Source organism: Caretta caretta, chromosome 5 (genome assembly GCF_965140235.1).
Source record: "Caretta caretta isolate rCarCar2 chromosome 5, rCarCar1.hap1, whole genome shotgun sequence".
In the NCBI taxonomy this organism is placed as follows: Eukaryota; Metazoa; Chordata; order Testudines; family Cheloniidae; genus Caretta; species Caretta caretta.
The window spans coordinates 86891505-86907003 of NC_134210.1; the positions used below are offsets into that span (position 1 = coordinate 86891505).

The 15499-nt window shown below is 41.8% G+C and overlaps 1 protein-coding gene and 1 long non-coding RNA gene across 2 annotated transcripts in view; one reads left to right on the plus strand and one right to left on the minus strand.

Moving 5' to 3' along the window:
- LOC142072170 (uncharacterized) overlaps positions 1–15499 on the plus strand; it is a 65535-nt gene that overhangs the window by 44573 nt on the left and 5463 nt on the right. The gene's annotated exons all lie outside the window — the stretch shown is intronic.
- The window catches only part of LOC125637396 (kelch domain-containing protein 3-like), a 92587-nt gene that overhangs the window by 18084 nt on the left and 59004 nt on the right, over positions 1–15499 (minus strand). The window contains exons 14-16 of the mRNA XM_075128636.1: positions 13543–13591; positions 11463–11550; positions 8207–8307 (exon numbers count right to left, since the gene is read on the minus strand). Coding sequence (XP_074984737.1) covers positions 8207–8307; positions 11463–11550; positions 13543–13591 — 238 coding nt within the window. The remainder of the gene's footprint in view (positions 1–8206; positions 8308–11462; positions 11551–13542; positions 13592–15499) is intronic.

Sequence of the window (15499 nt, forward strand, 5' to 3'; positions counted from 1 at the left end):
CTATTCCCCATTTATAGTTACATTTTGAGACCTATCAGCCAGTTTTTAATCCATTGAATGTATGCCATGATGATTTATATCGTTCTAGTTTTCTCCATCAAAAATATTATGTGGTACCAAGTCACAATCCTTACAGAAATCTAAGTACATTATGTCAACACTATGACCTGTATCAACCAAACTTGTAATCTCATCAAAAAGATATCAAATTAATTTGACAGGAACTATTGCCCATAAACCTATGTTGATTTGCATTAATTACATTACCTTCCTTTAATTATTTATTAATCTAGTCCCATATCACTGCATTATCTTGCCTGGGATTGACATCAGGCTGACAAGCCCATAATTACCTGAGTCACCCTGTTTATCCTTTTAAAAAATTGACATAACATTAGTATTTTTCCCATTCTTCTAGAACTTCCTCAGAGCTCAAAGTCTTATTGAAAAGGAACATTAAAAGTTCAGTGACCTCCTCAGCCAGCTCTTTTAAAACTCTTAGATGCAAGTTATCTGGACCTGCTGATTTAAAAATATCTAACTTTGAAGGCTTCAGTTTAACATCCTCTAGAGATACTAGTGGAATGGAAAGAGTGTTATGACCATATAATGAGACTACATAATCTTTTTTCCCTTCAAATACAGAACAAAAATATTTATTGAGCACTTTTCCTTTTTCTGCTTTTTCTGCATTATTATTGACAGTTCTTTCATTTCTATCTAATAATGAACCAATATCATTGTCAGGATTCTTTTTGTTCCTAATTGTGACACGGTTGGGCCAGATGGCTACAGGATAGAGGGCAGATATATTAGCCCCAGGTTGAGTAAGTCCCTTTTCCCTTGTAACAGGGAAGGTTCCATAACAATCGGGAACTTTCTGGAAACAAGACAGGCTGATTAGAACACCTGCAGCCAATCAAGAACTGCTATAATCAATTAAGGCTGGCTAATCAGGGCCGAGTTTAAAAAGGACCTCTCTTCAGTTTGTGGGGTGCATGTGAGGAGCTGGGAGCAAGAGGCGCAAGAAGCTGAGAGTGAGAACGAGAACGTGTACTGTTGGAGGATTGAGGAGTACAAGCATTATCAGACACCAGGAGGAAGGTCCTATGGTGAGGATAAAGAAGGTGTTGGGAGGAGGCCATGGGGAAGTAGCCCAGGGAGTTGTAGCTGTCACACAGCTGTTCCAGGAGGCACTCTAGACAGCTTCATTCCACAGGGCCCTTGGCTGGAACCCAGAGTAGAGGGCGGGCCAGGGTTCCCCCCAAACCTCCCAACTCCTGGTTAGACACAGGAGGGGTTGACCTGGACTGTGGGTTCATGAATACAGCCAAACTGAGGGAGGCCATGAATCTCCGAGGCAAGCAAATCCGCTAATAAGCGCAAGACCCACTAAGGTAGGGGAAGAACTTTGTCACATAATATATTTTTAAAACTCCTTATTGTCCTTGTCTGTTGACAATACATTTCTCCTTGTGTTCTTTGCTTTCCTTATCACTTTTCTACAATTCCGAACTTCTGATTTATATTCATTACTATGGACTCCCCCCTTTTTCCATTAATTATATATTATTTTATTATTTTTATAGCTGTCTTCACTTCCCTTCTAAACCAGGTTGTTGGTTGTTGTTTTTTTTTTTTTTTTAAATCAGCACAGCCTTCTTCCTCAGTTGTGGGATTGTGGCTTTTTGGGTATCCAGTAAGGCATTCTTAAAGGATGTGAATTATCATGCAAATTTTTCTGATTAAATTCTTTCTACCAGCTGAGTTGGCTCAGCTGTATTAAAGCACCATAGATATATATATTTCTGGTCTGGACTTTATTCTATTTGCACATTATAAATATGATCAACTCATGGTCACTTGTACACTCAGCTACCAATAACTTTTAGTTCCGTGGTCTTTTCCTCTTTGTTAGGACAAGGCCGAATATAGAATTCCCCCATGTTGGCTGTAACACTTTTTGAGTTAGGAAACTGTCATCTATAATGTTTAGAAATTCCAAGGATTGCTTAAAAGGGGTAGGGAGAAGAAGGGATTGCAATTAATAGGGGCTAATAATGAAGAACAATCCTTGAAATGAATCAAACTTAAAAAGCCTCCGATAAGAAAAGGATTACAAAAATTTGTTATACACCAGTGCCATCTACTGGATGATACCAATGAAAGCAGCAGAGAAACTAAGGGCTGAAATCTGAGCACCTACTTGGCATGTGTTAGGAATTAGAGAGTGGCCCCTTCCAATTTAGTCCTGAAACTAGGGTATATAACCTGAGGTCACCATGTGCTCAAGAGAGTTGACTGAACCTAACAAGAAGTTTCGGAATCCTAAATGTGACCTATGTCCAGACCAGACCAGACCAGCCTTGTGGAAATGACCCTCCCCCATCCCAGGGCTAAAGGAATAAAAAGTGGTGAGATTTCAATTCAGAGACTATTACTCCTATTTCTTTAACATAAATAACTGTATATAGTATTACCGAGCCTACACTGTCTAATGGTTTCTCTCAAGCAACCATATGTTTAATTTTAACTCCTCTATAAACCAAGTGAGATTGAAAACAATAACTTTAAGCAATTGCTTTTAATATTCTAAACTTGTCCTTTTTGGACCAATCCATTTGTACCTTACTTCCCAAACTCTTCAAAGTCACTTGTATCCTTGGAAGTGTATCCTTGGAAATGTGATAAATGTGTTAGGTATTAAATAATTGATGAGTAAACATAATAAGAAATCTTGGTCATTTGCACTATTCCTCAATATAACTGCTGAGCCTCAACTCTACTCGGTGATATTTTTTTGCAAGACTGTATTGTGTACATAGTACACACCTAGAATACTGGTTGTGTCTACTTTTGAGTGGTCAACTGTTGATTGTATACTAATGCAGTTCTGGGTGAATTAATAAATTATTGGTTGGCTAAGAATAAGCAAGTGTGAAGTGTCCTGATTTAAGGAATACTGTTCAAGTTAAAAATTGACCTGGAAAGAACCCATCATTAAAACTGGTAAGCTAACATTCCCTGGATTCAAGAAAAATAACTTACCCAACTGGCAAACCTAGTTCGTTAGATTTCAGCTTTAAAATCTAATTGGCACCCTGGCAAATTAATTAAAAATGACCCTTTTTCATGCTTACAATCTAGACACGTCAGAAAATAGAGACCGAAAAGATCTAATTGTTACATTATCTCTAGTCCAGCTCCTTGTCTGCGCAGGACGGCTTCCTATTGTCCACTCTAAAAAATTATACTAAATGTGCCAAACTACTTTCCACCACTTAAGTTGTGTTTACGCTAGAATACTTTTGCTAAAATGTCCCCACTGTTTCAGCCCCACTGAGTAGCCCATAGAGCTAGCTTAGCCTTATTATACGAAGTTGTAATGCAAGAAACTAACAGGCCTGTGTACTGTAAGATATTCACTTAAGCAAGTTAGTGAAAGTATTGTCAAATATAGTAGGCCTGTGACCCTGGGCATAGATAAATGGCCTGACATTTATTCTTAGATTTTTAGGGAATTAGGAATAGCTTGCTCAATAGCAGAAGTTGGAACCTAATGGTACCCAGTAACCATAGGGACACAGAAGCGATACTGAGCTGGGATATTTTAGGATACAATCATTAGACATCTAAACACAAATTTGCTTGAGCAAGAGGTGATGTATAAAATAATGAGTCAAAAGGTATGAATATGTATTAATATGCTAACCTGTAGGATAAGTGAACCCCACTATTTTGAGGGTGAGGAAATTAGATTTGGAGATGGATGGCTGAGCATTAGAACGAATATTCATGCTAGTGATCAGGCCCTATCATTAGAGCCTTGCGCAGATACATATTCATAGCCGCAGATATCTGCAGATATAAATGGGCATCGATGGAACTGCAGGGCTCTCCTGGGAACCGCAGCGGCGAAAGGAGCAGAATGTGGGGCCACCACTCCCAGGAGCCAGTGCCCTGCACAGGCAGCTCCTCCAGCGTGGCTGTACTCCCCCCAGCGCCGCCCACTGGGGCGGGCACAAGGCTCACCGGCAGCTGTCCCTGGTCACGCTCTTGTGTTCAAACAGTGCGCATGCCCCCAGACAGGAGATGCAGACAGTTGCATGGAAGGGACGGGGGCAGTACAGCTGCGCTGGAGGAGCTGCTGGAGCGAGGCACTGGCTCTTGGAAGTGCCTCCTTTCGTTGCTGTCGTTCTCGGGAGAGCCCTGCGGTTCCACAAATACCAATTTATATCCGTGGATTCCGCATCCGAGGGTATAAATTTGTATCCGTGCAGGGCTCCAACTATAATAGGGCAAACCACCATGTGGAGGGAGTTAGCTTTCCATCATTTGACTCTTCATCTGAGGAACCTGGACCATTGGACTCATTTGGCATGCCATAGACAGGGCTGGTCCTTTGTCTCTTACCATTAGTTCCTCAAGGAAGGGTATAAGTATTCAAATCTAAGAGCATTTGAAAAGAATGGTACCACAAATATTCCCAATACTGTATTATTCCTATCTATGTGCCTCAGAGCTTTTCTAGCTTTATTATTGATCCTCATAAAAATCTTTAAGGCTTTACTTTGCCCTCAAGGTGTCTGGTAAGGACACTCACACTGAGGTTCCCTACAAGATATCAAACTGGTTGGTTTAGTTCTGTGTAGCCTGATTGATTCTGGGACAGGAGCCCTATTACCCTCAGCTCATTAATCAGATCAACTGGCAACCAATCCAAGCATTATTAATAATTGAAAAGGAGCAGACAACAACTGGTGTTAGTAATAGTGATGACACTAGTGTAGACAGAGCATGATACAGGCATCAGCATTTTAAGCACATGTTGTCTAACAGAGCTAAATGACATATGGTTTAAAATGAGAGCTGGTCAGAAATTTTCTGGAACATTTTCTGTCAGAAAAAAATGCCAATTTGCCAAAAGTGAATTTGTGTAGATTTGTGTAGATTTCAACAAAATTTCACTTAAAAAAAAAAAAAACAAAAAAAACCAATGGGGCATTCCAATAAATTTCCAGTTTTTCATTTTGAAAAGATTTTACTGTTTCAAGTTTTTTAATACAAGTGAAAATTAAGACAAAACATTTCAAATGATCTAAAAATGAACTTTTCAAAATGTTGTTTCCTGGGAGATTTCAAATTTTTTTATTATTCTATTTCAAAACAGAAAAATTTCAGAATTTCCCATGAAACAGGAAGTGAGGTTCCTGCCCAACTTTACTTAAAACGCTGGAAATTGAGGGCAGCTTTGCGTACATTGTCACCCCCGGTGGAGCTCAAACACAAGGAACAACTATAAGACGTTTTAGCAAAAGTTTCCTACTGTAAGACCTTGATCAGTGGAATAATCTCAAGGTAATGAATTTCACTGGAGCGGATCCATTTTAGACTGGGAACTGTGGGCTTCATTGTGCACTGCTGCAACAGGGCTCCTGGAAGCACTTTGTCTTAATCAGATAGTGTCAGAGCTGGCCAGGAAACCAAATTTTAGTTCTGCAAAAAATTTTGTATTTTAAAAAATATTTTTCATTTCAAATGAGAATGAAAAGCCAACTACTCAAAAGTTTTCACAGAACTGAAATCCCACAGAATTTCATTTTGCAAATGGAGCTATGGAGGCTGGAAGCCACTCATTGACATTGACACAATCCTTGTCAGTTTCATACTAAAAAGAAAAGGAGTACTTGTGGCACCTTAGAGACTAACCAACTAACACGGCTGTTCCTCTGAAAAGTTTCATACTAGTCACTGCTGAATTGCAACCGTGAAATAGACCAGATTTATTGTCAGGTGAACATGAGACTAGTCACTTTTACACCTGCTATTCAGTGGTGAGCAGCCACGAGATGGACAAGAATCAAGGCCATTGTTTCAAGCTCTCACAGCTCCCCAATTCTTTCTCTGCCTGGGGAGCTCTGTTTGTCCCTCTCCAACCTTTGGGCCCCTCTAGTAAGAAACACCCCACCAGGTCTTTTCCTAACACCAGTCCCTGGGCTCAAATTCCTCTTTCCTTTGGGATAACATCACCATAGCCCTCCTTCTTGGGGCTGTGTCTGAACTGTCAGGCTCCCCAATCCCATCATCATGCAGTCCTACCCCAAGGTAACCTCTCTAGGTTCCTCCTAACTGACCTAACAGCACTACTTTTTAATCCACATCAGATGATCACATGCCTCAGGCATCAGTGTCCTATTCCCACTTTGGTCTCATGATCCTCCCCAAAATACCTTTTCTTAAAGGGGCCATGACTTGGAACAGAGTTGGCTGACCCCGGGTCCCCTTTGCCCTTAAAAGGAACAGACTCTCTACATAGACACCTCTCTACCTGCCCTGTCTCTCTTCCGGTGCATTCCTACACAATCAAACCGTACTTTACACAGGGTTGTTATAAGAAATCCCTGTTTGTATTACATTAACAAGGAATTAGCAGATGGGCCAGAGTTAAGGTTTCCAACTTTAATCCTGCATTTCCTCTCCTCTGGAGGTCTGATTTCCCAGTTTCAGCAAGGCATTTATGCTAGTTTTGTGTGCACAATTTCCTTGTGGCTTTATTTTGAAAGAAAAAAAATATTGGCAATGGGATATGTAGTATGATCTTGAACTATTTGACTTGATGTCTACTGAAAATGGCTGCACTTGAACAAGGCCTCTCAAAACCAGCAGGGAGCTGCTGAACCTGAGCAACCAGTACCTGCCCAGACACACACTACTCACAGCAGTAGCAGCTCATTCACAGAAGCCCAGCAGCTATGTTATAAATCCAATGGCAATTTGAGCACTACAACTCAGAGGGAAGAGAAGCAAGTAAGCCTCCCCCGGGCCCTTTCCCAACACAATTATCACTATCTCTGTACAGTGATTCTGGCTAGGACAGCAGGAATCAGAAAACCATGGGAAAAGACTTTTTGTGTGCTATTTCTAGCCAGGCTAAAGCTGTAGTAAATACTGGAAATCCTGCCAGGGCTTGATCTTTCAAGGTTTTCAGACCAAAAAGATTTTAGAAAAGCTTCAGATAGGCATCAAACTTTATGCTGTTGATCTGAACCACCAAATTTTGTGTGGTTCACCCATTGCTACAGAAGGGTCTAAAAGGAAATTAAACATCCAAAAGAAATAAGCCCTAAACAACACTGAAAACAAAACCAAAAGGTAGGTAACAAGGAAATTAGTGCAAAGACAAAAGGCCCTTCAACTAATCATCTCTGTGTGGGATGGTACATACCCTAAGAACTGAGGGTGGTTATCCCACCTCTAGGAAGAAGGAGGGAGAAATTGGGTAATATTCCCCTCATCTTTACCACATGAAGAACGCTCTGTGGGCACAGGGCTGGAGAAAGGAACAGAAAATAGGTGGACCTGAGTGGATCCCCCTCCCCCAGTATAGCCCTGCAAAGATTACTGAGAAAATACAAATTGGGACCGTATTATCTTTTTCCCAGGGGCAGCTGCAGGCAAGGCCCTGATAACATAGCTACGGTGGTGGTGTGCTGCCAGGGATGGGGCACAGGATTCCACTGGGGGCTCAAGCAGCTGTGGAGGTACAGGTTATCCACATGGATGACTCTGATGTCTCACAGATCCCCAGGAATCCTTCAGATTTGTGGGTGGATCCTGCAACCTGTACCACAGCGGATAAGCTCACTCCCCTAATGAAACAACCAGAGGGAAGGATCTCTGCAAGAGGATCCGGAGAGAAATTTCCTCCCTCTGAGTCCCTTTCTGTATTTTTTTTCTGCCAGAGGGGGCAGTCGGGCTCATGAGAACTAGAACTAAGCCTAGTAGTAACTCTTCCATGTTTCTCTGTAAGTTGCTTAAAATACTTTGACATTCATGATATAATAACTAACATCCAAATTTTAAAATACATACTGTATATTAAACTTTAAACAAATTGTGAGCAAACAGTACAGCAATTATGCCCTTTGCAGGTTTCTGAATATCACATTACCTTTTTGGCAGCAGCCACAGCCATATGATGCATACTACTGTTTAATGATAATGAAGCTTGCAGCCCTTTATTTAAAAAGCCGAATCATCATGCTGAACTTTTACATTTGTAGACATGTCTATCTTATTTTTTGCTAGTAAAACATTGGTTCCCATAATAATCCTTATCCTTGCTCCCTTTAAGAAATTTTTACCCCCAGCCTGTCTCCCACAAAACATATAAAGAACATTTCTAGAGACTCTAAGTAATACGTACGTGTCTAGCTTTTGAAACTCCAAGTCAAGCAAGTCAAAGGCCCTTGTGATCATGTCCATTGCTTGGTTACGCACAGAAATGAAATCTCTGAGTTGAGCTGCCTGTGTAGAAAGTCATAAGGTAACACAGCTTGAGATACCATAAAGAATCACAGAAGAAGAGAAGGCATTTAATGATTATTAGCATCTCCCCTTAAACCTACAATGGTCTAAGTCATCTATGAGTTTTCCCATCAAGACCCACTGTTCTATCTACCAGTTTTTCCCTTGGTGATGATAAGAGATGATAGATTTCACTACAACACAGACCCACGTTGATCATTATTTCATAGGGGGATGCCAGTTGTGATTTTTGGTTTACTCTAGTAATTTATTTGCACATTTTTCCACCTTGTCTCTCCTCAGCAGTGATTTTTACCTTTTCTGTTCTAAACAACACATTTGTTTTGCTATGAATTTTCCTCATTTAATCCTGTTGAAAGCATTAGTTATTAAGTTCCAGTCTCTCCAGGAGAGTGGCCTGCACATGTTGGCTTCTACCACTGGTCTCAGAGACAGGGTTGAAATTCTTCTGAAGGCTGATCTCAAATCATCTGCAGGGGGGATGGAATCCTACACTGAAATTATTAATAGTAATAAAATAATTCATCCATTCTGCAAATACTCTGTAGTATAATGTTTAGTAATTGAAATTAATTCCTTTATTGAGCAACGTATTTACTTAGCAATTAAATCAATAATTAAATATTTTACTACATAAGTTATTTATTTGCTAAGTAATGGTGTTATTGGGTAATCTGGGAAATCTTTATATGCAAGTGATTCAAGGAACATGTGACCCATTTAAATTGTTCCCAACAGCAAATAGTTTATATAGTAATTGTATTGTAGCAATAATTTTCAAATGATATCCCCAAAAGCAGGTTGCATATGGAGCTGGCATACTCAATTTTTTCCATGTGATACCATAAGAAATACATAAAATTGACCTGAATGGCCTGTACCAAATTAAAAGAGTCTATTAGCCCATAATTTGAAAATAACTGCTAAAATTACTATGCAAGGTACAGTGATAATGAAGGAGCAATTTAGGCCCTAATTCAGCCACCCAGCCCTATTCAGCAAAGTGTTTAAGCATGTATTTAAAAGCTTTACTGAACTGGGACCTTACAGAGCCCTCCCCCTCCCCCCAAATAACCCCAACTCAAAACCTTAGAACCAAAAGAGATGACTCAGAGTGGAGGCCATTAATCTGATACACCTGTCAGGTGGGAAAGATGAGATATATTATGTCCCCCCTGAGAACTTTCTCTCCAGTTTATTTATTTAATTAATGGCTAGCTCAGTGGTTTGAGCATTGGCCTGCTAAACCCAGGGTTGTGAGTTCAATCCTTGGAGGGGGCCATTTAGTGATCTGGGGCAAAAATTGGGGATTGGTCCTGCTTTGAGCAGGGTGTTGGACTAGATGACCTCCTGAGGTCCCTTCCAACCCTGATATTCTATAATTCTACTCCAACTGGAGATAGTCGAACACTTTAAGCAGCTTCCGCCAAAAAAGAAAATGTTCAGTGTTTAACCCCCATGTCTGCTAAGTCAAAGGAGAAAGGAAGAGAAACCTCTTTCAGAATTAACAAAATGATTAAAATAGGATCTGGTTCTGTAGATCCCTTTTTCTTACTTTCATGCTTAGTATAAACAAAGCCAGGCAGAAGCCCTTGGCCTTGCTGCACAGGAGGGAGAGTACTTCCTCTGTTGCTCCATCTCCCTCTCCTTACCGAATGTGGATGCTTCTTAGGGTTGCCATCCCTCCGGCATTGCCCTGGAGTCTCCAGGAATTAAAGATTAATCTTTAATCAAAGATCATGTCCTGAGATGAAACCTCCAGGAATATGGCCAACCAAATTGGCAACCCTAATGCTTCTCTGCTGCAGCTCTGCATCATGGATGGAATACTGCTGAGTTTATGGTACAAGACAAAGAAGTAGAAGAGGGGAAGTGTTGCTTTCTGAGGCACTGCAAACTGCCTTGCAGACAGCTAGGTGAAAGCACTATAGCTGAGAGCCATCTTGCTTCCCTCTGAGTCACCTCCACTACCGGATTTACCATGGCACCACTAGCGCAATGGCGCCGGGTCCACGCTCCAGAGGGGCCCCGGCCCAGCCCACTCTTCTCCACCCCTGCTCTCTCCTGAGGGGGCAGCGGCAGAAGCTTTTTGATTTAAATTGGATTTTTGAGGAAAAAATCTATAAATATCTGCTTCAATTATCTTTGGTAAATGAAATAACCAAACAATCATTCATTTTCTGATATAGCTATAAAACTCATCTGAAAAGTTTTCAAAATAAATCACTGTTTAAAAATAGAGTGTGTACCTTCTAAAAATGAAACCTACATCTATCTCAATGTAGGTTTTATATCTATCTCTGAGCTGTGAAGAATATGTATTAAGGTCATAACAACCAACAAGAATGCACTTTTATGTAGAAAACCATTATTAAGTTGAGTCTTCCTGACCAAATCCACCCTCAGCGCTGTGCTCTTGCCCCTGGCCCCTTCATTCCCCCGGGGGCCCCTCAAATATGTTTGGCGCCAGGCCCACAAAAAGTTAATCTGGCCCTGCTCACCTCTGCAGCAGTTACTGAGCTGCCAAGGGAGACCCCAGCCAATAACTTCAGAAATTATGTTGCGGGGGACGGGGGTGGGGGTGGGGGAGGGCTAGAAGAAGCAGCAATGCAGCAGTCACCCCTGTAAGACAATTCCTGTTCTCAGTACAAATCCATAAGGGCTGGTTCAAGAAAATCTCTGCCAGGGTCACCTCATGGAGTTCCCCTCCCTCTTCGGCATTCCAGTCAGAGTGTGTGTGAGAGAAAGATCTGGCCCTTAAAATGTTTATTTCTGTGACTTTTTTCCCTCCAAGTGGAAGGATCTATGTAAAATCCACACTAAAAAACCAACCAACAAAGCCCCCAGGCAAACAGGAATAATTTTTCTTCCACAAAGCCATTTTGTCATTATCCAGAGGCACAATAAGGTACAACATCATGCCTAAGAGATTCAGGACACTTGCTTTAGCTTTGTTCCTCACAAGGCACCTGAGGGGTAATGTTGTACAGCATGAAGCACATCCTGTCATGTCTTACTGCTTAACTTTCAGGTGAATGCGCATTTCCTAAGTGTTCTGGATAAAACCACAGCTCCAATGTTACACAAAGAAACAAACCTCCTTAGATCTAGTGAACCTGAGGTGAGATACTTACTGGGATTGCAGGTGGGGACTCCATTCTGGCAGATAAAGGCGATGCCATTAATTCATATTTCACTTTGGGTATTTTGGTGGGAGTAAACCTACACACACACACACAAAATTATGGTATTGATAAAGAGCCTGAAACTAAACACTTTTCTAAACAAATACAAATGGCTGCAAAGGAAATTAATTCTCTTTTTCTCTTCGTTGTTCTGGAAGTTATTTGAGGTCAGGTACTAGAATATTAATTTAGTTCAAGGGGACAAAGCTGTTAAGCATAGAGCTATATGCTACAGTTGGCTGAATTAAATAATACATTTCCAAAACAGTAGCAATATTTGAGAACTCAATCTTTCAGCATTAGTGTCATCTTTGACTCTTCTATTTTTCTCTCCCCATATCCAGTATCTTCCTATTTGATATCCTCAATCTACTATTTCAGGTCCTCCCTCCTTAAGTCTTAAGGAGGTAAATGAATATCACTGGCATCCTTGCTGAGAAGACAGATAAGTGACTTTGCCCACATGGAGACTAGGGTGGCAAAAGATGTTCTCTGAGAGTATGTCTACATTTCTGGCTTTCTGTGTGTCAAATTGCTAGTCATTGCCTCCAATGTCCCTATCATCCACACTCAAATCCCTGAGATGTGTGTTCAAAGGTGTGTAGAAATGGAGTTGGCAAACCTGTCTGGGGGCCTGGGTAAGGTTGCACATTGACACATGACCCACCTCTCTACCTGCTCACTGTGTGGTGTGGTCATAGCTATGACATGGTGACCTGTCCTCGAGTCTACTTACTCTTTCACCGTCATTCACACAATTCCCTGTTCTTCTATGGAGAAGGATGTTATGTTCTGGGAACAGGTTTGTTTATCCTGAGTGGAGGGCAGTACACAAGAAACTCTCACCAGGCACCTTCCCTCTCTCCAGACCCCCTTGCTCCAGCTGCCACCACCACCATGTGGTATCCAAGATGGATGCCAAGCTGAGAAAAGTTTATTTTTGAACACTCTGTTATTGTTTATAGTGGTCAGAAGGAGGTACATAAGAGACTCCCATAGGGCATCCACCCTGTCCTCAGATTTCCCTCCTCACCTGGCTGACACCACATGGTATCCAAGATGGATGCATGTGGTCCTACCACACTATGCTAGTTGTCCTGCACCAGAAATGTCAGTCTATACATGGAAAATAAGCACCAATTGTGGCATTCATTAGCTGTGTCCAGTCTGCTGTGAATGAACCCTCTTCCAAGTTTAGCTGCTTTCTTTGTCTCAGAAAGTGCTCCTGAAATGCCATCCAGTGTCTTGCTGAACGTCTGCTCTGCTACATAAACCATTAATATGCAAACAGAAGCAGCTGATCAGCTGGTCCCCAGGCTCTTCCCGGGATGGATTGGACAGAAGTGAACAGCATTCACGACTTGCAAGTGCCTCACAAAAAAACAGCATTTAAAATGTGGTACGCTGAAAGCACCTCTGCACAGGGGTCTCCCACAAACCAATACTAGGGCTGCTCCAGATGGTGAGGACACTCAGGACTATGAAATGTCATGTAGCTAAACTGTTGGTATGGACATAGCCACATGGGGTATGGTGTCTGTGCAGCTCTGCAGTGTGGACTCTGGTGGTGGGCTTAGCTAATACACAGATGCATGCATGCGAGCCAGGACTTGGGTACATGCCCAGTGTAGACATAGCCTCAGATACAGCAGAGAATGAGAGGAGTAAAGGCAGGCAGCCTTTGTATTAATGGTCCAGAATAATAGGACCCACATCTGATTATCAGCCTATTCCTTTATCCCAATGAAATGCTGTTCTCTGGGTAGCAAGGGAATTGATTTACCTAGTTGGGCCATCGGCCATTGTATTTGTCACTGAAATGTGGGCAATTATTAGTGATGAGCCAGATTAAAAAAATCAACTAATCACATATTTATGATGATTTATACACAGAAAATACTTTGTACTGCATGGAGAGGCCAGCTCAGTCAAAGGCAGAGCCAATATGAAAAACATCACAAATATTCAATCTTCCCTGCCTTTTCCCATCGAGGGAAAGAAAGCAAAGAAACAAAAATATAAAGAATACCTGCTGCTTACTCCATGGATTCCAAATTCTGAGAGAATCTCCTTCATTACTGAAATTAACACACCAATTTGCTGTTAGTCCATTAACACATTTTATGAACAAGGAGTGATAGATCAGAACCATTATGGGATCTTTCTATCATATTCATAATGTATTTTGGCCAAGACCATATAATTACAATAACATGTGTGTAGCTTTTTTAACTGCTATGAATTTATCTGCAAGACAAGTTTTGAAGTGATAAAACATTAGCACAGCAAGTCACACACTCAAGATCATTTGGAAGCTTCAGCTGATACAGAATGTGGCTGCCAGCTTGCCACAGTGGCAATGCGGTATGCTGCCTGGAACATATTATACAAGACTCCAAAGACTATCCCTATTCACTTTTAGATGCAGCTTAAGGTATTGATATTGAACTCTTCAGGACATGGACTATGTCCACATCTTGGTTTGTATAAGGCCTCGCATAATAGGACCCTGATCCTCTTTGGGGCTTTTGGGTACTACTGTTATATAAATATTGAATAAGAGTAAACCCCTATATTACTTGGATTCTAGCTACCTCAGGAATTGCATCTCTGTACCAGCATGATGGACTGAGATCAGCTGAGATGGGCTCTTGCTTCTCTCTCACTCCAACTCTTCATTTTCTTTTCTTGCATTTCATTACACAACACTTGGAAACATCTGTACCTCAGCATACATGCAAGATGGGCCTTGGTGAACATGCACATGTCCCAGACTCTTAGGGCACTTGTTATAGTCCTTGAGACTTTTAAAACTGTGAGCTGCAGTGGCAGGGCACATGACTAATACCAAATATGTAACCTACCGGAAGGCAGATATAATGCTTCCCGCTTTTTAGGGTATGTCTACAGTGCAATTAGACACCTGCGGCTGGCCTGTGCCAGCTGACTTGGGCTCCCGGGGCTCAGGCTGCAGGGCTGTTTCTTTGCAGTGCAGACTTCCGGGCTCGGTCTGCAGCCTGGGCTCTAGGACCCTGCCAGGTGGAGTTCCCAGAGCTTGGGCTGCTGCCTGAGCCAAGAAGTCTACACAGCAATGAAACAGCCCTGCAGCCCGCGTCAGTGGGCATGGGCCAGCTGCAGGTTTTTATTTGCAGTGTGGACATACCCTTAGACAAGGACAGCAGACAGGTTTGAAAATAAAACCAGCCCTTAGGAAGGGTCTTGGCCTAAATTGTTGTTGGGAGCTTAATTATACCTTCCCCAGCCAGAGAATATGCCCAGTGGCTTACAGCCTTATTTGTTGCAGCTTTCTTCCAACTTCCTGACACTGCCAGGCTTTATTACTAACTTGAGTCCCAGAATGCAGCGAGCATGAGATTTCAGTTGTTCCCTGACTTGAGAAGCACACATTGTGCATTCTTGGGTGAAAGCACAGGAAATGCCACCGTGTCATGAAGTATGAAGAGAAATGCATCACTTAGACCTCAGGGTCCTGCCACCTAGCTACTGCCTCCAGTGGGAAGATAGAGGCCCACACCTCAAATTAGATCCTGCTGCTAGTTGAGGGGAGATGGGGCTTCTTGGAGGAGGGACTGTGTTGTAGAGAAACGGACAATTGGGGACTGTCCAAGGGATACTGGAAAAGCTTCAGAGCTTTGAATGAAAACAAAAATTTGTAATGTTGAACTAAATCCTGTCCCTGATGAGAATTACCTATTGCTAATTATAAAGAGGGACAGTGAGGATGTATGCAGCTGAAATGGTCACCAGTCACACAGTGTACAAGTGAAGCTGGAGCACATTACTAGGCTGACACCCACAAAGTGGGTTAGTGTGATGACATCTTGTGGTAATTGTGAAAACAACACTACTCGCTCCGTAACATGCTGTCAAGTTTGGAAATATGGTAGACACATATTGCTGGGAAGCTGGTAATTAAGACCCCTAATTCACAAAATAAGCACTGTAGGCATTAAAGATTCACACCA